This window comes from Macrosteles quadrilineatus, unplaced genomic scaffold (assembly GCF_028750875.1).
Source record: "Macrosteles quadrilineatus isolate MER2022 unplaced genomic scaffold, UCM_ALF_1.0 Scaffold_9__3_contigs__length_116548681, whole genome shotgun sequence".
NCBI classification, from domain to species: domain Eukaryota; kingdom Metazoa; phylum Arthropoda; class Insecta; order Hemiptera; family Cicadellidae; genus Macrosteles; species Macrosteles quadrilineatus.
The window spans coordinates 54,809,535-54,831,452 of NW_026542602.1; the positions used below are offsets into that span (position 1 = coordinate 54,809,535).

At 36.9% G+C, this 21,918-nt stretch overlaps 1 protein-coding gene across 3 annotated transcripts in view; it reads right to left on the bottom strand.

Moving 5' to 3' along the window:
* Positions 1-16,515, bottom strand: part of LOC129002037 (uncharacterized) — a 56,942-nt gene extending 40,427 nt beyond the window's left edge. For all 3 annotated transcript variants that reach the window (XM_054429543.1, XM_054429545.1, XM_054429544.1), the window contains exons 1-3: positions 16,367-16,515; positions 10,366-10,487; positions 6,499-6,650 (exon numbers count right to left, since the gene is read on the bottom strand). In XM_054429543.1, the coding sequence (XP_054285518.1) occupies positions 6,499-6,650; positions 10,366-10,487; positions 16,367-16,406 (314 nt within the window). In that variant the 5' untranslated portion in view covers positions 16,407-16,515. The remainder of the gene's footprint in view (positions 1-6,498; positions 6,651-10,365; positions 10,488-16,366) is intronic.
* Between the last annotated feature and the right edge of the window lie 5,403 nt (positions 16,516-21,918).

The following is a 21,918-nucleotide window of genomic DNA, read 5'->3' on the forward strand; positions in this document are numbered from 1 at the left end:
TGGAGCTTAGGAACATGCCCGTTAAGCATCTGGGATATTCTCCAGCTCAGCTGATGTTTTAACGCAGGTGTAAGACAACGATCCCTGTTACCTAGGAACTGCTGAAAGCAACGCTGAATGATGGAAAACAAGACATAGGTTAAATACAAGACAACAGCTGCAGAAAAAATATTATGATTGGTCAGCCAAATACTTAAGGGTTGTAAGAAATAACGAAAGAGTTGTCTTCAGAAATGAAGGAAGATGGGAGCAGGGAAAGATTGTTAATCAAGGACCAACTCCAAGAAGTTACTGGGTAGAAGGTGATAACGGGGCTACATTAAGAAGAAATCGCCGCCATCTGAAACCATCACTCACTCAACAGAACAATTCCCAGTCAGTTCCAAAGCAAGACGAGCCAGTACAACTGAGACCTCGTAGAGAAATCAAGCTACCATCAAGATTTCAGAATGCAATATAATGGTCTCAAAAGAAGGGAGAAGTTTGGTTGGTTATTGTTTTTAGTAAATTCTTTCAAATTTGTTTGCTGTTTTTTTATGGGGAAAGATGTATTATAATGTTTACTAGAGAACCCGTGCGGCTCAATGAGCCGCATAGTATGAAACATAACGCAGAGGAGAGCATTATGCTTAAATTCGAGTAATTCTAGTTACATCTTAGAGCATTGAAAACTTGTTAGAAACTAATTTTAAATACCTATCTCTATTTGCGTCGTCAAGGTTCACCTACATTATTTCTGCTCTCATGTTTAACTGATTACTTCTAATGAATGCTAAACGTTCTGCTTCAATTCGAGTTAACATGTTGCAAGAAAGTTTGTCCAGCATTGAGAATTAAAGAAAACTGTTGCCTTACTGATAACCCGTGTTAAGTAATTTAAGTTGGGTCATTTTATTTCTTCTATTTGAGACATCCCCCTAAGCCAACAAATGTTTTTCGTATAGAATCCCGAAGAGTGGGGTGGATATCAATAATTTCATGTGCTCCATTTTTTACCCACAAACTCCGGGTTACAACTGGACAGCCATAATCTGCTTTGAATACGCTAAAGCAGCAACACCATTGAAAGTTGGTTAACGTATTTTATCGTGTCTGTCAGTCTCGGTATATGCCCCGCATCAGAACGTTGTCACGATGTTCAGTGAAGTTTCTCTTAATACCTGTCCCGAAGTTTTGAAAGTATAGATTCATTTTTTGAAATAGGTTGGATTTAACTCTTGTAGCTGCTATAAGATTTGGATAGCAATTTTCACTTTCTCTTTATGAACAGCGTATATATATTACTAGGTGAAACCCATTGAAATCGATGGTTACTTTTAAGGCTTACGTTAATTCATCTAACTGCGATAAATTGGGTGAAATATACATATTTTGAGCATTTAGCATTGTTTAAAGAGTAATAAGTGTAAAAACAATAATGATATTAATTGCGTTATAGTTGCCAAATTTGGTTGATCATTCAATGAATAAAATATTCCCCATACCGTACGTCGTCGGAGTTATTATTAGTATGTTATGTGGTATCTCTTCCTTTGAAAGAAACATTAAATAGTATTAAAATCGTATTGGTAGACCTTTTGTAGCTAAACACTTCCGTGATTTCATCAGTGTAATATGATTTATTTCGAAAGAAAATGCTTTTTTGGGAAGACATAATCTAACTTCAAAGGGAGCTATATCCGTTACAGTGTAAGTTTGATTTTTCCAGTCAGTTTCAAGTCAGTTCATATCGTACTTCTGAGCCAATGAATGAACCATCTAATACTTTCTTATTAAATGGTGACCATACAAAGTAGCAGAGTTTTCAGAAATTGATTGTGGGGTTACTGTTAAAGCTGGAATTCATTGACATGGGGGATGTCAGTTAGTTGTCTCAGCCTTATCAATAACATAAAGTTGTCAATATAATCTCTCTACGGAATGTTAGGTGTAGTGGAATATACTTGAAGTGAAGTTGGCTTTTATTCTTGAACTGGGGCCTCCTCGTTTATATGGTCGTGAGGCTTCATTGGCAGCACATAATGTAAATAACATAGCAATGTGGCATTTCTAAAAAGCAAAAAATACTGTAAATTGGCTGTTACGTCTATATTGACGTTTACATATTGTTAATCAACGTATCTTATAAAGGATTATGTGATCTAGTTTTAAAAACGAATATGACATTTCTGTCATGACAGTAGCTGCTTAAATAGTATTTTCTCTTTGTAGCCTACCATATTTTACAGCCAAAATGTCATGTTATTTTCAATAATGTTACCAACCCAGTGCGCCAAAGTTCGTTATATAGGCAGGTGCAAATAATGTGTCAAGATGGGTACCATTTTAGGCAAGGTTTCTATGTTTGGGTTTTATTAGACGCCATAAGAGCATATATTTCCACATAAATATTTTATATGTGTAGAATAATACGATAAAATGTAGGCAAAAGTGGTGAAAAAAGCAATGTTTACCTTTTGATTCAGCCTCATTCACGGAATCAGAAGTTTCGGGATTCTTCATCGATCTGTCCTCATCTTCTTGGACGTTACCAACACCATTTGAAGAACTCGTATCTAATGTTACATGCTTGCTTTCTTTAATCCCCTCACTTACAAACTGGTCTACTCCTTGGATGTTGTTGTTGTAAATATTTTTTATTTGAGTTTCAGCACTGGCTACTTCTTTCTCTGTTTCAAAATTATCTACATGCTGCATGTCTTCTTGTAGTTTCATGTTTTCTATTTTCGCATTGACACTTTTCATAATCATATCTTGCATTTCAGCTGCATGTTTGCTTTCTTCAACTACCTCACTAACAGAATGGTCATCCAGGATTTTGTTTTCATCATTTTTGACCAAACTACTTTCAGCACTGTCTACTTCTTGTTCTGTTACTACAGAGGATTCATCCAGATTTGAACTGAGTGCAATTTCAAGCGAATCCTCCACAAACTGCTGCATGTCTTCTTGTAGTTGCATGTTTTCTATTTTTGCATCAACACTTTCCATAATCATGTCTTGCATTTCACCTTCATGTTTGCTTCCTTCAACTACCTCACTAACAGACTGATCTTCCAGGATTTCGTTGTTTTCATCATTTTTGACCAGGCTATTTTCAGCAATGTCTACTTCTTGTTCTGTTTCTACAGAGGATTCACCCAAATTTGAACTGAGTGCATTTGCAAGTAAATCCTCCACAATCTGCTGCATGTCTTCTTCCAGTTTTATGTTTTCTATTTTCTTATCAACACTTTCCATAATCATGTCTTGCATTTCGGCTTCTTTTTGTAGATCCTGGGTGTTTTCTGCATTTCCTCCAGTTACGTTTGAGTCATCCACTTGCGACATACTACTAGCACCGATCAACTGTTCAGCAACTGACTCGCCATTTGTATACAGAGATACAAAATTGGGTTCACCATCAGAGATTATTTTCAATTCAAATGAGACTCCGTCTTCATTTGCAAGTTTGTGGAACATGTCACTTGTTACTGCGTCCCATTCACCATCTCCCGGTTTGACTAAAGCGCAGTTCATTGCTAGAGCAAGAATCTTCAATAGATCATCAGGAAGCTCTTTTAATTTAGCTACTTTTACACTGTTACCGTAGTCAATAAAAGTGACTTTTATTTCATTTTCTGAGTGATCAATTATTTTTGCTCAATACCACAAGTTGTCTTCATCAAATTGAGCGGCTACAATTTTACCCTTAGAAATGGAGTCATTCCTGAGGAGTGGAAACTCTTTAGCAGCAACAAGTCGTTCATCTATAACTTTCAAAAGTTGAGTAGCTTCTGCTGTATGGAGGAAAAAATCATTAGGCGAATTCACATGTATCAAGAATACGGTCTTTATTATGCTTTCATCTGTAATAGTCTCTACTGGAATATCAGAGCCCTCAGCGAATCTGCCTCCTTCTACGACCCTTTTAAATGGTGAGTTATCTAGAGCCACAGCGAATCCAAACTCTACTAATTCTTCAGCCAAACTCTGACCTGAACTGTCCACCAACTCAACAATCCATCCAGGTTTGTTCCTCAGAATGACAGCGTTGTACTCAGTTTCTCCTGCTAGTTCCATCAGGTTTTCCACTGGGACGGACCAAGTCACATGAAGAGACACGGGCAAAGCGAGAGCATGTGGTGTGTAGAAAGATGCGTCAAGCTGTCGCAGATGGGAGGAAGGAATAACTTCAGTGTTTCCATAGTCGACATATTGAACTTTAGTTTCTTCTCCAGTTTCCAATATTTTAGCTCTGTACCATTGTTCATCGGCAACTGATTTAGCACAGCAGAGGTTACCATTATTCCATTCTTGTTCGACAGGTTCAGAATCATTATAAAATTCATAAAGCTTCTAGAGTAAATCTGCTAGAAGATCATCAGCATATGCGATTTTGTGCAAAAAGATGCCGTCTTCACTGGCATGTGCAATACAGACCTTCTGATGCATGTTGAGGATCGGCATGGGACAGACCTTCTCTACTGACTGCACCTCATTCTCTTGCAGGTCAAGTAGCTGCCCTTCGCCGTCAAACAGTGTCACTTGCAATCTCAAAATGTACAGGTTATTGTGTTACGTTACTAGACATTACTCATAAAAAAACACACAATTAAAATATTTTTGACTTTACTATTACTTAACAGTTCTATTTAAAGAAACAGTTAGTTGTTGGTGAACAATTTCAACCTTGCTGGACGATAATTATCAAACAGCTATACAACAGCTATTATTAAATGTCTCTTTTAGCGAATTTCTCATATAGGGAATAAGCTATTACCGTAAGTCTCATGGTAAGACCTTGATCCGGGACCAATTAATTTTTTTGTTTTGAGGCCCCCAGAGGTCAAAAACTACTTCCATTTAAATTCATGTATATATGTCCGTTAGCGCAATAACTCAAGAAATGATCTGATTTCGATGACATTTGGTCCAAACTCGTTAGCGCAATAACTCAAGAAATGATCTGATTTCGATGACATTTGGTCCAAACTCGTAAACAATGTTCATTCAAACGAGTTTGTTTATGGGAACAGGAGTTTATGGAGTTTTAACAAAATGCCCTAAAAAACACAATTTCAAATTTTTTTCATAAATCATTTTGTAGAGATTTTAAAAAAGAAATTAAAATATTGAATGGTTATAGTGTGCCTAACAGTTACTGAGAAAACAAAAAAAAAATAAAAATTCCCATGTTATTCTTATGTAGAATAAATAAACTGTTGAAGTTTTCTTCTTTTTTGTAATACAATTTGGCAACTTTATTTCATGCTCCCTATCAACATTTCAATTAAAAAACACACCTCATTACCTTTCCTGAAGCAGAAAACTTTAAAATCTCAGTAACCCAGTACTGTTATTTAAATAGTAAATAAATCTGTCAATGTTGAGGGAATATTATAGGGGAAGGGGAAATATAAATAGCCAGGTAAATGGAAATTCGCTTTGTCTGCAGGTTTGCTACGGCGGGGGTATTTTATTTTTGTTGCATATTCATTATTAATATATTTTATGAAAGATTTAGAGAAACAACCCCTTTTGCAGGTTTTAAATTGGGTTCCTATTGACAGCAATATCATAAATAAATTGGTTTAATAATTATTATTTATTTAAATGAATGGAACAATCAATTTTTGTAGGCATGGCCGTTATTAATCTTTAAAACATAATAATACTAAATTTAACTACTGTACCATGAACCCAGAGCACTCTAATTTAAAATTATTTAAAATGAGCACAACAAGAGAGTAAGCAGCAGGTCGATATGCAGGGTGTCTTGCAACCTTATGAACAATCTTTGTCACTTTATTTTCATGTCAAAAGAAACAAAAAATGTAATATAACAACAACATATGTCCTATCCTATTCTGTTTTCGGTCTATCTGTCTGTATGTGAATTTACAAAAACTCCTTAACTGTTTGAGCTACAGCGTTGAAGTTCTGTAAAAATGATTATCTTATTGACCACTATTTTTGTATAAAATATGAATAAATCTCTTGTATTGTTTAAAAATGGTGGATTTTTAGATATTGGATGCCAAATTCTATGAAAACCACTAATTTTACAACATATTTGCTTCACATGTAAATTTAGTAAATATTAGGCAGATTACAACGATATCTTATAAGCTTAGTTTAGACAAAGAATAACTGATAGATTAATTATTTTCTTGTTATAACTTCAGTTTTCTCCATTTCAACAATGTTAAATTGATAAAACTAAATTTTAACATAGTTAACAGCAGTTTTTACTGTTGATGCAACTGGAAATAATTTAATTTTTTAATTGAAACGGTTGTCCATATTGAAAAAGAAACAAGAAGTCAATGGTGTCAATAGTCAATAGCCAAACAGTTTAAAATATAAAAGTGTTGAATTAAAATATTTTTCTGATTTAAATTCTACTCAGTAAACTTGTTCTACTATTATAACAAGCAAAAATGGGCAAGTGATTGTAGATAGGCAAAAGTTGTTTGATTTTCATACAGGTATGTTCAGTTCTTTAGTTTTACCCACCCTTCACTCTGTGCTGCGTCGACCAGCATGATGACATATGTGTCAGCAGGTAGCTGAGTGAAGGCTTGCCGTTGTTCGTCAGTTGCTGTTTCTTTGACATTGCTCAATACACACTTGACACCTTGACCCGGCTGCAACTCGAGGCTCTGCAACTGCAACAAACAATACATTCCACTCAACCATCAGATCCAACTATTTCCTACACTACGTTGGACTTTTCATAATTTGTCACTCATAGAACCAAGAAGGTGTCGGATTACTGAAAAAGTTACCAAAAATAGCCACTAGGTGAATCAATCAAATCTAATTGTACTCTTCTATATACTATTGGACATTAAAATAAACCAGTTGGCATCTTTAACAAACAAAAAAAAAAACAATGCATTTACATTTAACTTTCAATACACAAATTATACTACAAATAGGACTCAGCTCAGATATGTTATTACTCACTAAGATTAGTGGGTACAACCTAGTCACATATTCCTGCAGGGAAGAGCATAGAATGGGAGGAGTTGCAATCTATATCCAGGAAACTGCTGCTATCAAGGCAGAAGAAATAGAAATCTCCAACCAAAGTTTACAGTTAGTTTTTGAAGCAGCATTAGTGAAAATAAGGATAAAGAACAAAAACTTCTACTTACCTGGTATGTATAGATCACCAGGGGGACAAGCTAGGTTAGCCATTGACATCCTATCAGAAGTTCTGGAGTCACTTCAAGCTGACACCAAGACCGTTGTATTAATGGGCGATATCAATATAGACAGGCTAACTGAAAATGCCAGTAGTAACTATCTTGAAGAGGAACTGTCAACTTTTGGAGTTAGAAGACTACCACTCCCAGCGACAAGAATCACTAACCATTCAAGAACCTCTATAGACTGTATCTGTACGAATACACATGATAATGCTATAGATTTCGCTATAATTAATGCTGGAATAGCAGATCACACAGGCCAAACATGTACCCTCAAAATACAGAGTGAAGTTACTGCTAAAACGGGTATGTCACAAAAAAAATTTTTTTCAGGAAAAAACCTGGATAGCATGAAAGACGAACTCTCCAAAGAAAACTGGATAAAGGTGCACAATGCCCCTGATGCTGAAGAGGCATACTCTGCATTCCAAAGGACTGTAAGGCTCATACTGGACCATGCCTGCCCTATCAAAAAAATAAGAGCTAAGCAGAAAGGACAGAAAATTAAGGTTCAGTATGATGAAGAAGTCAAAATACTAAAAGAAGAAGATTTTCTAGATGCCTTACACCGATACGAGCTTACCGGAAATGTAAATGATAAAACAACAATGTCGGAAAAAAGAAAACATATGATTTAAAGCTCAGGTCCCTCAAGCGACAAGCCACTGCAGAATACATCACAAGTGCTGATAATAAATCCAAAGCTGTCTGGGAGATCATCAACAAAGAAAAACAATGTAAACAGAAGGAAGAACCAAATCTGCAGCTAGAAATAGAGGGAAAAATATCAAGATAACCCTACTGACATTGCTGAACACCTAAACCAATATTTTGCAGAAATAGCAGACTCCACTTTAGAGAAAAACAGAAGCCAATTCAAAAACAAAAAAATTACACATCCACTATTTCTACCACAAAGCAATGTCCAGCTACTAATTTTAACTCCTACAACCATTAAAGAAGTCTTAGCAACAATAGCCTCACTGAAATCAAAGCTGTCATGTGGAGTAGATGAAGTGCCATCAAAAGTTGTAAAACACTGTGCCGAACAACTGGCAGCCCCACTTGTCAGCATAATAAACAAATCTTTTAGCCTTGGACAATTTCCCTCCGCCCTAAAAATAGCAAAAATATACCCAAAGCACAAAAAAGGCTCACGCACTAAACAAGAAAACTACCGCCCTATCTCATTAATATCAACCTTTTCAAAAGTAATAGAAAAGGTCGCTCTGTCAAGAATGCTGAGTCACTTGAAAAGCAATGATCTAATCACTAAAAACCAACATGGTTTTCTCAAAGGGAGGTCCACCACCACAGCTCTAACTAGTTTAATCGAACAAATCATTGACCATCTAGAAGCACGCAGATATGTATCAACAGTCTAACTTGACTACAGCAAAGCTTTTGAGTGCCTGGGCAATAATCTCATCCTAAGGAAACTCACAGCCCTAGGAATAGAGGGAATGGCCAAAGACTGGGTGGCAAGCTATTTGAAAAGACGTACACAAATTGTCGAAATCCAGCAAAACACAAATGGGAGAAAATCTGTACATAGGTCCACACAACTTTCGATTAACAGGGGAGTGCCCCAGGGCTCAGTCATGGGCCCATTTTTGTTCATCCTTTTCACCAATGATTTTCCAGATTTTATTAGGAATGACAATTGTGAAACAATAATGTACGCTGATGACACAACTCTTCTATTTATGCATGACTTACCACAAGAATTACACTCCAACATCTTATCCTCAACAGACAAAGCACTGCAGTACTGCCTTCAAAATGACCTGGCCATTAATCCATCAAAAACAACCCAGTTAAATTTCAGCCGAAAACATTCGAACAAATCCAAGAAATTCCTGAAATAACCGTTGAAAAAAACTCAAAACTGCTGGGCCTGACAATTGATGAAGACCTCTCCTGGAACGACCACATACACAACCCGACCAAAAAACTTGCATCTGGTGTCCATGTAATAAAGAGGATGAAATGGATAGGAGGTCTGGAAACAGCTAAGACAGCATACTATGCTGTAATAGAATCGCATATAAGGTATTGCTTAATATCTTGGGGAGGAACATCAGAAGCAAACCTCAACAAAGTGTTGGTACTCCAGAAAAAAGCTGTCAGGACACTCTCCGGCCTTGAGCGCTTAGACAGCTGCAGGGAAGCATTTAAATCCCTTAAGCTCCTAACAGTGACAGCACTCTACATCCATGGAGTTGTCCTGTACACAAAAAAACTTAACCTTCCCAGAAATGAGAATTTTCACTCCTACCACACCAGAAAAGCAGCCGACTACAACCTTCCGATCCACCACACTACACAATACAACAGAAAACCCTCTTATATTGGCCGAAAAATCATCAACTCTCTTCCAAACAACCTCAAGAACGCAACAGGAAACCAATTCAAACAGCAACTCTGGGACTGGCTTGTGGACCGACCGGTGTACTCCCTTACGGAATTTTTTGACCAATTATGAACTTTCAACACAAAAGAAAATGTAAACTATTAAAACAATCTAAATGTTAAACATTCTGAATTTTTCTGACGCCATTGTATTTCTTTAAGAAATCACAAATAAAGAAAATTGTCTATTGTCTATATTCCAGTATTGCACACATCATGATATCTCTCATGATTTCATCACATCATTGAACTGGAGTGATCTAGACTATTAAGTGTCAGATTATCGATAATCAAATGCATACAATTTAGGCCAATAAGCCACTTTCATAACTTTATCTTGCAGATCTGTTACTAGAGTAGAATATTTTGTTCCTCCATAAACCTATTTAAAATTACTCCCCTTATTTGAATTATTGTCTGTTTCAGAAAGGTCATTGGGCAATACGAAAAGTGTTACAATATTTGTCTTGGCACTTCCTGAACTTATAAAAAACCCCACCTCTCAAGTCTCAATGTTAACTATAGTCTGCACAAAACCTGTTGGTACCTATATAATTGTACAAGTTGAATTTACTTGAGTATTGAGCAAAGTGTTAATTTCACATAACTTCTACATCAAGACAGCAGAATATATCAACATTGACTAAAAACAAATTTAGTAAATATTAAATACATGCATCTAAACTATTTTGCATAATTATATTCTTAACTCACGAAATAAGTGCTTCCTTAATTTGAATAATGATTGATAGCTTACCTCTCCATCCTCAGAGGCTGGTTGGGCGTAGACAGTGTAATCCTCCTGTACCTTCAGCAAAGTGACAGGCAATGCCTGGCCTACAATCAGGTTGGTGTCCAATTCACTGGCCACTCCCACAGCTAAAACAAAATATACTGTAGGCTATTAACAATTAATAACATCTCCTAAACTATTAAAAAACTAGTAACTGGAACACCTAGGTACTCTTTGTTTGAAGTTCATTGTTGGTGATGGTGAGTTAATGTTGTTCAATGGTTTATTGCGGACAATTTCCATCACGAATGTAAAAAACAATACACAACGTTTCGGGATCTGGAATCTGATATAAGATATAATTCTTATATCTGATATATAAGAATAAAAATCATCATTAATACACAACAGCACATCAGCCATAGCTCAACTGATGTTTCTAGAAACTATTTGATCATAGTCGAGTTGGAAGGGTCTGCCAATCGGAGATGAGGTAGCCTAATGGAGTGCTAGAGAAATGTCTGTGTTTAAGACTATTTTACAAATAAGGTCTGAAAATCATACTAGTCCCGATTACAGTAATAATTTCTGCACATAATTAAAATATAACTGGCAAATTACAATACTAACTTCTTATACTCAAATTCAACTGGCTTTGAATAAACCATCCCTAGTAGCAAAAAAATATTTTCATTATATTGAAACAATATTGTCCAATATTTACAACAATATTGTTTTGATATTTTGCCAATATTGCACAATATTGAAATATGTTCCCAATATTGTTCAATATTGTAAAACAATATTGTTTAGGTAATATTCAAACAATATTGTTTTAATTCCTTTCCAATATTGAACAATATAAAATGTTGTTATCAACTTAGTTTAAATATTGATGAAATATTCAATAAATATCGGCAACACAATATCATGTTAGTAGTTAACAAACCAATTTTGCACCATTGGCATAAACAAACCTACTATTATAACATTTTATTGTGCACTTTAGGAGATTTTTTATCAGCTATCATCATTGTAGAAATTGTTGCCATATGCCACTGTCAATTATTACAATGCAGGGTGTCTGGTCTGTAAAGTCCATCACTAAACTTCATAATGGTTTATTGGGTTAAAATAAGCAAAACAGTTCCTCTAGGGGTATGTACTAAAATGCATACCCAAGTAGCACACATTGTTGGCCAAATTTAGGGAAATGGTCGGCACGGTTGGGAAATGGTTGGAGGAAATTTTAACTCCTTGCCAACGTTGGCCCAACGGAAAATTTTATTTGTTGGCCCTACAAAGGAAAGAATCGTTGGGCCTTTGTTGGATTTAAGTATAAAACATTCTAAAATGCATTTTAACAAATTGATTTATTTATAAGAACATAAATGCTATGACAACAGAATATAAGACAATTTTGGAGAACTGTTAATCAGGTATCTAGTATCACAACATCATCTGACTACATTTATTATAGATCCAAATTTTTACAATATTTGTCTTATATTCTGCTGCCATAACATTTATGTACTTTTAAATAAATAAATTCGTTAAAATGCGTTTTAGAATGTTTTATACTTAAACCCAACGATGGCCCAACGATTCTTTCCTTTGTAGGGCCAACGATCGAATACCAGTTTCTGTTGGGCCAACGTTGGCAAATCGTTAAAATTTCTGCCAACCATTTCCCAACGTTGGGCCGTGTGCTACTTGGGTATCCATTGTTATCAGATCTGTTGGCGAATTTGTTTTGTTGGCATACCATACGACTTATCTCAACTGCAACACATATTGTGTAAGGAATAAAATAATAATAAATCTTGATTTTAAAATTGGTTATGGCCTTCCGTGAACAATAATGACTAAATCCAAAATGTTTAGCCATTTAAAGATCAAAACTAATGTTTTTACCAACTATCTTCATCCCAACTAGGTACAGTATCATGTTTTTTGTTGCGGTTGGCGGTCATATTGTGGAGTTATATATAGGATAAAGGAGCTGGTCTGTTCTTCCAATTATAATAGTAGGCCTATATATAAAGGGCTTTAGAGAGGTGCTTTTACAATGTAGGCCTATTCGACGAACTAAAAACTGACAATGACTAATTTTTTAAAACTATTTTTGGAGAGTCTTCTGACTATCGTAAAGAAACATCTACATTTGGTTAAAGGAATGGCACTTTTACCTGAAGAATGTGTGTCGCCAAGTGCGCTGCATAAATGGCTCCATTATACTCAATGAGGACGCGCGCAACATTCTTTACTGTGGCGCTCCTTAAAACCGACATGAGTATTTAATGCTTATTTTGCTTGGAGCGACTGTAGTGATAGTCGCACAGCAATTATTCATAGTTAGCTGAATACCAGCATTCACAATAGTGAAATCATGAGTCAGGCCCGTTTTCGACTATGTCAGCGCCCTAGGCACTACTAAAATACTAGCGCCCCTTTGCAATATATATAACAGGGTGACTACCAACCGGGAAATCTGGGAATTAAGCGTGATTTTTTTTTAACCCGGAATTATGCGTGAATTTTGTATTTCTACCTGGAATTGTCAATTTACCGCAATGGCGCATGACAACAGCGACGTTTCCGTGACCACGGGAGACAACACAAGGCCGCGAGGGATGATCAGAACTTTGCCGCGATCGCATGAGAGACTATGATAATGTCTACACGACCGCGGCATATGATCATGATTTTACCACGATCGCGCAATACGATAATGAGATCTACAGAGCCATGAAGGATGGTCAGAATATTGCCGCGATCGCATGACACAATGATAATGTCTAAACGACCGCGGGATATGATCATGATTTTACCGCGATCACGCAATACGATAATGAGATCTACAGAGCCGTGAAGGATGGTCAGAATATTGCCGCGATCGCATGACACGATGATAATGTCTAAACGACCGCGGGATATGATCATGATTATACCGCAATCGCGCAAAACGATAATAAGATATACAGAGCCGCGATGGATGATCAGAATATTGCCGCGATCACAGAAGACGAAGATAATGTCCACACAACCACGGGAAACAGTCAGAAATTTGACGATAATGATCTCCACATGACTGCAGGATATTATTATTCCACTTTGATGTCTTCACGACCGCGGGAGACGATTACGATATCTTCACGACCGCGGGAGACGATTACGATGTCTTCACGACCGCGGGAGTTGATTACGATGCCTTCACGACAGCGGGAGACGATTACGATGTCTTCACGACCGCGGGAGACGATTACGATGTCTACAGGATCGCGGGAGTTACAATAATGATGGCTACTCTACACGGCTGCGAGGGATGATCAGAGTTTTACCGAGATCGCGTAAGACGATGTTAATGTCCACTCCACCACAGGAAAGATCAGAATTTGGCCTCATTCGCAAAAGACGATGAAGACCTCCAAACGACCGCGGGAGATGAGTACCATTTGCCGCAATGGCAGGAGGGGATCACAATGCCTCACGACCGCGGGAGGCGATGATGTCTTCATGGCTGTGAGGGATTATCAGAATTTTATCGTGATCACGCAAGAAGATGATAATGTCCACACGACCCCGGGAAAAGATTACAATTTTGCTTCATTCGCAGTAGACGGTGATAATCTCCTCACGACCGCGGGATGTGTTCATATATTGCCGCGATCAAGGAAGACGACAATAATTATGCTGTCCACACGTCCGCCGAAAATAGTCAGAATTTTGCCGTGATCGCGGGAGACGGACGATGATGACGTATACACAACCACAGGAAAAATTAACATCTTGCCACAATTGCGGGAGACTGTTAAGATGTCTACACGTCCGCGAGGGATTATCAGTTTACCGCGATCGCGTGCAAATACAGCCACAATTTTTGTTATTTTCCAATTTTTTGGCGCCCCCCAAAAATGACAATTGCCTCGCGCCCTAGGCACGTGCCTACCATGCCTATTCGGTAAATCGGCCCTGTCATGAGTGCGTGATGCAACCTTTTTAAAGTATCTCCTCAGTGAGGAGTTATAAGACGAAGCTCTACTTGACCATAGTGTAAGTATCAATAGACGATCGATTAAAAAATATATAGTGATAGCCTACGTAGTGGGATTTGGTACAGATACATATCACTAGACGTCACTATATAGGAGATAAATAGAAAACTGTAGTGATATCAATAAAACAATTATTTATATCAATTTAAAAAAAATAGTGATATCGATTAAGAGTACATGGATGTCGGAAAATAAAACCCGGAGTCTATACAAAATACCCCGCCGCAGCGAACCTGCTGACTAAGCGAATTTTCATTGACCCGGCTTGTTTGTGCTAAAATAATCCCAAAAAATTGTCAGATTTATTTCCTATTTAAATAAAACTAATTTTAATGAGTAGGCCTACTTAGGTTTGCTGCTAACTTACCTACAGTGAAAATATTGAGGTGTGTTTATTTATTGAATTGTTGATACCATAGCTTAGTATAAAATAAAAAGAAATTGCCAACAAAAATTTATTTATTCTCCATAAGAAGAACATGGGACTGTTTATATAGTTATCGTAACTGTTGGGCACTATGCTTCAACGTACAAAATTATTTTTTTTTAAGTTCTAAAAAATCGTTTTAAGAATAATTATGAAATTTTGTGTTTTGTGTGGCATAAAAAAGAAAAATTAAATCAGTCCTGGGTCCAGGTCTTGCCATGAGACCTACGGTAATAAGTTATTCCCTACCTATATGGAAAATTCGTAAAAGCACATGAATAGAATAATTAATGTGAACGAAATAGTAAATTATGGTTGTGTTAACCCCTAATTATTAATGTGCCTACTGAGTGAACTGCACTGCTTTAGGGTTCTGCGCATCAGTCAAAGCGTGATTATCGCAAGACTGGTACACGGGGCAGTGGTCCGAGACTGTAGCTAGCGACACTTGACTTGCAAACGTCCCTCTAAGCAAAACAGAACAACACAAACTCTCGCAGAACAGTGCCCAGCTACCATTGGGTAACGCGGTGACATAAGTTAATCAAACACGCTTGTTGGGCTCTGCGCTGCATTAATGCTGCATCAATAACACTAGGAACGCAGCATGACATAATCTAAGTGTCATGAGACGAACGCGATAAAACTGGCCTTTATGGGATGGATAATAATACAAATATATTTAGGCTACCGGTACTCGACAAACTGCATATATTATGTTTCAATACCTAACATTCAACTGTAAAAAAATACTAATAATATAGGTGTGAATAAACGTTTTGTCAGTGCGGAGCAAAACTCTGCAGGTGCCCCCTCGGAAGAGTTAGGCCTAACCCTACAAAGTACTAAAAACATTTTGGCCTATTACTTATCTACTCACGATACCTTTTAAGTCTTAGCTAAGATCAAGTAGAACCGGAAGTTGTGGCCCTTACAAATGTGTCCATTGGGTTAACCTAAGTAGGCCTATGGATACAATACTGACAATATCTATAGCCTACTTTTCTTCTTATACTGAGAAAGCATCGATATTTTTTGTCGATAATTTATTGATACCAAATATCGGAAAGACAGAGGTATCGCAACATCCCTACCTTTAATAGGCCTACCTAGGCTACTTGCCCTAGCCTAGACCTACCGGTAGGCCAAGTTGGCATGCTACGTTACCCAAACCATAATCCAATCAAGCCTAGTTCTAGTTAACCCACACATAATTTTTGCCTCGTTAGAGCCTAGGCCTAGTTAAACTTCCTTGCATCATCGAACCATTGACTATATAACACTACATTACTATATGACTATATAACACCAGTAGTGTTATATAGTCAATGATCGAACGCAAGAGTTTGGCCTAGGCCTATGTCCTTAAGAAAATCAACTTTGACAAATAGGTAAGTTAGCCTACCTAAAATTAATTCAATAAGCCTATGTAGGCACATTGTACAGCCATGGAACTATTTTTATTCAGATTAAGAAATACAACTTAAAATATTTGTATACATTAACCAGTTAAAGTCTGACATTAAATAACCCTCCTACCTACCTAATAGAAATATATCCATCGATTGATCTGACAAACACATTTTGAAATTAATAGTAAATTAGTTATAAAGATTAGGAACCTAAGTTAGTAAGTTTTATTACTGGTTATTGTAGCTCCGCCCGCAACATTACTTACACAATAACAATAAAATAAACATAAACTCAATTAACCACCAAACCAAATCGTTCCGATTCCGATTCCGCCGTCCCGGACGCGGTGGTGGGGGGGGGGGTACTGAGTCCTGTTGAATGGAGTCGTAACAAAACGCTACCGTCCTCAAAAAATGCAGTAAATTCGTTATGGTCAAAGGTTTTTAAAAATAAAGACGTCAAAGGTTTTTAAAAATAAAGACATCTCAGTATTGTTAAAATTTGAGTGTTTTTACTCCGTAATAAGATCAATAATGTGTTATGCCGCACAAGTTTGGGGTTTTAAACTGTATAATGAAGTTGAACAACTTTTACGTTTTTTCGTCAAAAAGGTTTTTTGTTTACCTCAATGCACACCTAATTACATTATACTAGTGGTCGTCCTGTGGTCGAAACTCGACCAAAAATAATTAATGTACAGACTTCTCTACCCAATTTTCATTCATACGTTGAAACTTCACTTTGAATATGTTTTGAAAGTATTAAATATGCCCGAATCACGTTTACCAAAATTGTTAGCTAATGAAGTTATAAGAAAACAGATATTTTGGTATAGGGAATGGAAGAGTTTAGCAGAAAGTTTATCAGTGCACTTATCAGTAGAACAAAATGATATTAGCGAAACAAGATATCAGTTGGGTCAGCTGTTGTTTGCGGTCCGTGATAACGATCGCCAGCGTGTCCTTCAGACAGCCATGAATGCTCGCTATCATGCTATTTATAAATCACTTAGTTTTGATTTGAAAGATAATGGTTACATTTTTTCAAAGTTGGATTTTAATACAATTAAATGGATTTTCAAGTGTAGAGGTGAATTATTATATTTAAATTATAAACCATGGATACAAAATCAAAATCATAACTGTTCGTTATGCAATTTGGGGGAAGTAGAGGATGTTTACCACTTCGTTGCCAAGTGCCCGATACTGCGGCATTTTAGAATTTTTTGGTTCGGTTTAGAGGAGTTGTCCCGGGATACATTCACATCCTTGTTGAACTGGGCTGATTGGGTGCGGCTTGCCCGATTCCTACAGCAAGCTTGGCGGTAAGCCTACAGGTGGGAAATTATACAGGAATTTAATTATTAACCTTTTTTTTCAAGCTCTGAGCACTCTCTAGTTTTAAGAAAATTATAAGTTACAAATATATGTATAAATGTATAGAATAAAAAAAAACACAAAAAATAAATTAATTAAAAAAATTGTTTTAACTGAAATAGGCCTAATGGTACATCAGAAAGGTAATTTGAATATATACAAATGTACTGTACTTGTTTTATCTAGCATTTACAATGTGTTTGCCAACCCGGCTGATCGACGGTCTTATAAGACCAAGTTGGGAAAATGCGAGCCTACTGTGTGAGTCATGAACTGGTTATACTATGGAGATGTATTGTAAAACTTGTACTGTACTTAGATCATTTTGTAAATAAAGCATTGTTTTATTTCATTTCATTTCAAAAAAGGTCTTATATCTTCCCATGTATCTGGAAAACGCTGCATTAAGTTTTTTTGAAAATCTTGAAGTTAAAAACCCTCAGGCTACAAAACTGCTTTCTTATCGAATTTTGCACCAGTTGAAAGCAAAGAACTGCTTATGCTAGAGCTAAACTCACGCGTCCAACAACCTAATGAAACGGTAGCAGAATATACTGCTGACGTTGAAAAACTCTGCCGGCTTGTCGAATGGACGAGTCCAAAATCTACGGTCATATTCTAAAGGGGTTAAATCCTGCGATGTTGCAGCAAATTTTCATTTTGGAAAATACCACTCTAGGATTGTTCAAGGTGAACATTGCTAAATTTGAGCATGGTAATTACTTGTTAAGGCGTAGATTTGGGGTATTGGAGCCTAAGCAGTCCAATCATATGCTGATATTGAAGCCAAATTAAATTCTTTTACTGAAATGGTGCACGATATACACGTTTCTGCTAAAATCGACAGAGTTGAACGCTATGGTAAAGATAGAATCGACGACAGATCTCAAGACGACAGCAGGCGATCTCGTAGTTTACCACGTCATGAAGGAAATAGGTCGTCTAGTTCCCAAAAGTATCACCGATCACCTGCCAGATCACCATACCGCGAGGAGAATAGGAGACCAAGTTATCGCCATTCCCCCGCCCGAACCAGCTATAATAATCGAGATGAATGGGGACGTAGTCCTTACCGATCTGAAAGCCCTTACCACAAATAATCAAGTTCTCATACTCAGCTTAATTCGTATAGTGATCGTGATGACCGATACCCCCGCAGGGAAAATGTACATTCGACCTGGTAAACAGGTGCATTTCTCTAACTTCCCCAGTCAACCTTGTAGGAATTGTCATAACATAAGACATTTCACTGTTGACTGTCGTGCCCCTCGTTATCAAAAAAAACTAATTAGGCCAGGAGATAATGAACCTCCCCCCGCTGGCCAAATACCTCGGAAGTTTAACGACAGTGTACATAGACATAGACATAGACATATTTTATTTGCACATAACATTCTTTACATGTGTTACATACAGAATAGGTGCATTGTCAGAGTTAAAATTATCAGGATATAAAAAATAAAATAGTAATCAAGATAATAATATAAATTAACAAAATTGAATGATAAAACTATTCTAAACTAAAGGGGCATTGTAATAATCTGCAATTAAATAAAAGGCTCTGTCAATTAAGAGTTCACCTATTTTATCTTTAAAATTATTTTCATTTAACAATTTATAGTTTGCAGGCAGCACATTGTACAGCCTCAGCCCAGCATATAGCGGACTTTTTTCATAAAGGGTCAAATGGTGCCTTGGAAATCTAAAAATGTTTTCATTTCGAGTATTATATCTATGGTTGATTTGAATTGATTCTGGGAGGTTGTTTTTAGCTGAATGAATGTAGTTTAGTGATTCCAAAATGTACAGTCCTGTTAGGGTGTGGATTTTTAAATTTCGAAAAAGGTTTTTGCATGAACTACGTGGATGAGAGCAGGTCATAATACGGGTAATGCGTTTTTGTAGCCAGGGCCGCGTTAAGGGTCAGTGGAGCCCTGGGCAAACCCAAAAGCAGTGCCCCCTTTTTTCCTTGTGCAGGCAGGCGGTGGTTGAGGGGCACCCGGTGGGCGCCCCCAAACCTCCGGCGCCCCTGGGCATATGCCCAGTCTGCCCGTTTATAAAAGTGGGCCTGTTTGTAGCCTAAATATTGATTTGACTCCAGTAGCCTGACCCCATAAGATTATACCATACCTCAATACTGATTCCACATAGACATGATAAACCATTTTCAGAGTTTCTTTAGGAACACAGTCCCTTAAGTGCAGAAATACAATTGACATGGATCTAAGTTTACTTTTTAATTGATTCAGATGTACATCCCATTTTAGTGATTCATCTATGTAAACACCTAGAAATTTATGAGAAGTTGCCAATTTAAGGGATTCAATTTTATTACAATTATTTCTGACGAAAAATTGTATTGTTTCCGTTTTTTTCAAGATTAAGATTTAATCCATTGTTCAAGAACCAACCCTCCATGTCATGAACCACATTTTCAAGAGAAGATAGCATTTCAGAAGTACTATTATTTTTTATCAAGGCTGTTGTATTATCTGCAAAAAGAATTAGTTCCTGATTAATAGCTTTAGGGAGGTCATTAATGTAAATTAGAAAGAATAGAGGACCTAAGATTGAACCTTGGGGCACACCTGCCGATAGGTTTTCCCATGGCGAATAGTACTTGATCTTATCCAGTGTTATTACAGTTCTTTGTTTTCTATTAGAAAGGTAAGAACTCAATAGAGAGTGACAACTTCCCCTAATACCATAATCACTCAACTTGAGCTGAAGGACTGAGTGATCAACACAGTCAAAAGCTTTGGACAGGTCACAGAAAACACCAGCTATAGCCTGAGACCCGTCCAAAGCCTGGGTAACCTCATTTATAAACTGTGTTAGTGCAGAACCTGTGCTTAAATTTTTCCTGAATCCAAATTGTTTGTTATAAAATAGATGATTGCTTTCAAAATAACTAACCAATCTCAAATTTATGACCTTTTCAAATATTTTAGAAAAATTACTCAACACAGAAATTGGACGGTAATTGTTAATATCCGATTTAAGGCCCTTTTTAAATATTGGTGAGATTTGGGAAAGTTTTAGTTTATCCGGAAAAATTCCATGTATTAAACACTGGTTAATAATTTGAGATAAAGGTTCGGCAATGACATTAACAGTGGCTTTTATCAATTTAATTGGGATCTCATCCCAGCCAACGGATGATTTGTTTTTTAGTGACAGAACAATCTTTTTGATTTTCTCCACATTAGTTAGCCTGAGGCTGCACAAGGATATCCCATTATCATTACAGATATGTTTCACTGAAGCATGGACTCCATTGACAGTAGCCTTTTGAACATTTAAGTTACTTACTGTAATCGAAAAAAAATTGTTAAAAACTTTAGCAATACTTCCAGGATTACCAAGCTCATAACCATTTGTATCTTTCAAAACTATTCTTTCTTTTGGTTTTTGGTTTGTATTGCCAAGCTCTTGATTTACAATTTGCCAAGCTGCCTTAGTTTTGTTTTCTGATGTTTTTATAAAATTGCTATTCGCTAGTAATTTTGCTTTTTTTACAACTTTGTTAAATATCTATATATATAAAAGGCAAAGCCCTCACTGACTGACTCACTCATCACTAATTCTCCCACTTCCCATTTACCTAGGAGGCAGAAATTTGGTACACTGATTCTTTAGGCATTAAATAGGAAAACTAAGCTATTTTTATTCTGATCGGACTCTCGGGCTCCGCCCCAGTGGCTCTGGAGTTTCCCATGTTAACCTTATGAGTAATCATATTTAAATGGAATTGATGAATCTTAACAGCTGTTTCAATTAAACAAGTTGGTACTGTTCTATGATGTTCAATAGCATTAAAGTTACAAGGATTACCAACAGGGTGCAGCACTATTATTTTTTTTTTTTATTTATGACAACAGCTAATTTGCAACCAAAAGGTGAGTGAGTGAGCGTAGCGAACGAACTTCAACCTGGAGGCGAGTTAGCGTAGCGAACGAGCTAACCTGAAGGCAAGTGAGCGCAGCGAACGAGCTCCAACCTATAGGTGAGTGAGCGTAGCGAACGAACTTCAACCTGGAGGCGAGTTAGCGTAGCGAACGAGCTAACCTGAAGGGAAGTGAGCGCAGCGAACGAGCTCCAACCTATAGGTGAGTGAGCGTAGCGAACGAACTTCAACCAGGACGTAATTGAGCCATGCGAACGAGCTCACTTATGAAGTTAAACGGGGCAAAGCCCGCGGGTACAGCTAGTATTTTTATAATGCTTATATGTAATAAACTGTTGGTCATTACTGAGCTTGGCTTGCATGTGCAATTGTCGTTTTGTTTTACTTGAAATTTGTATA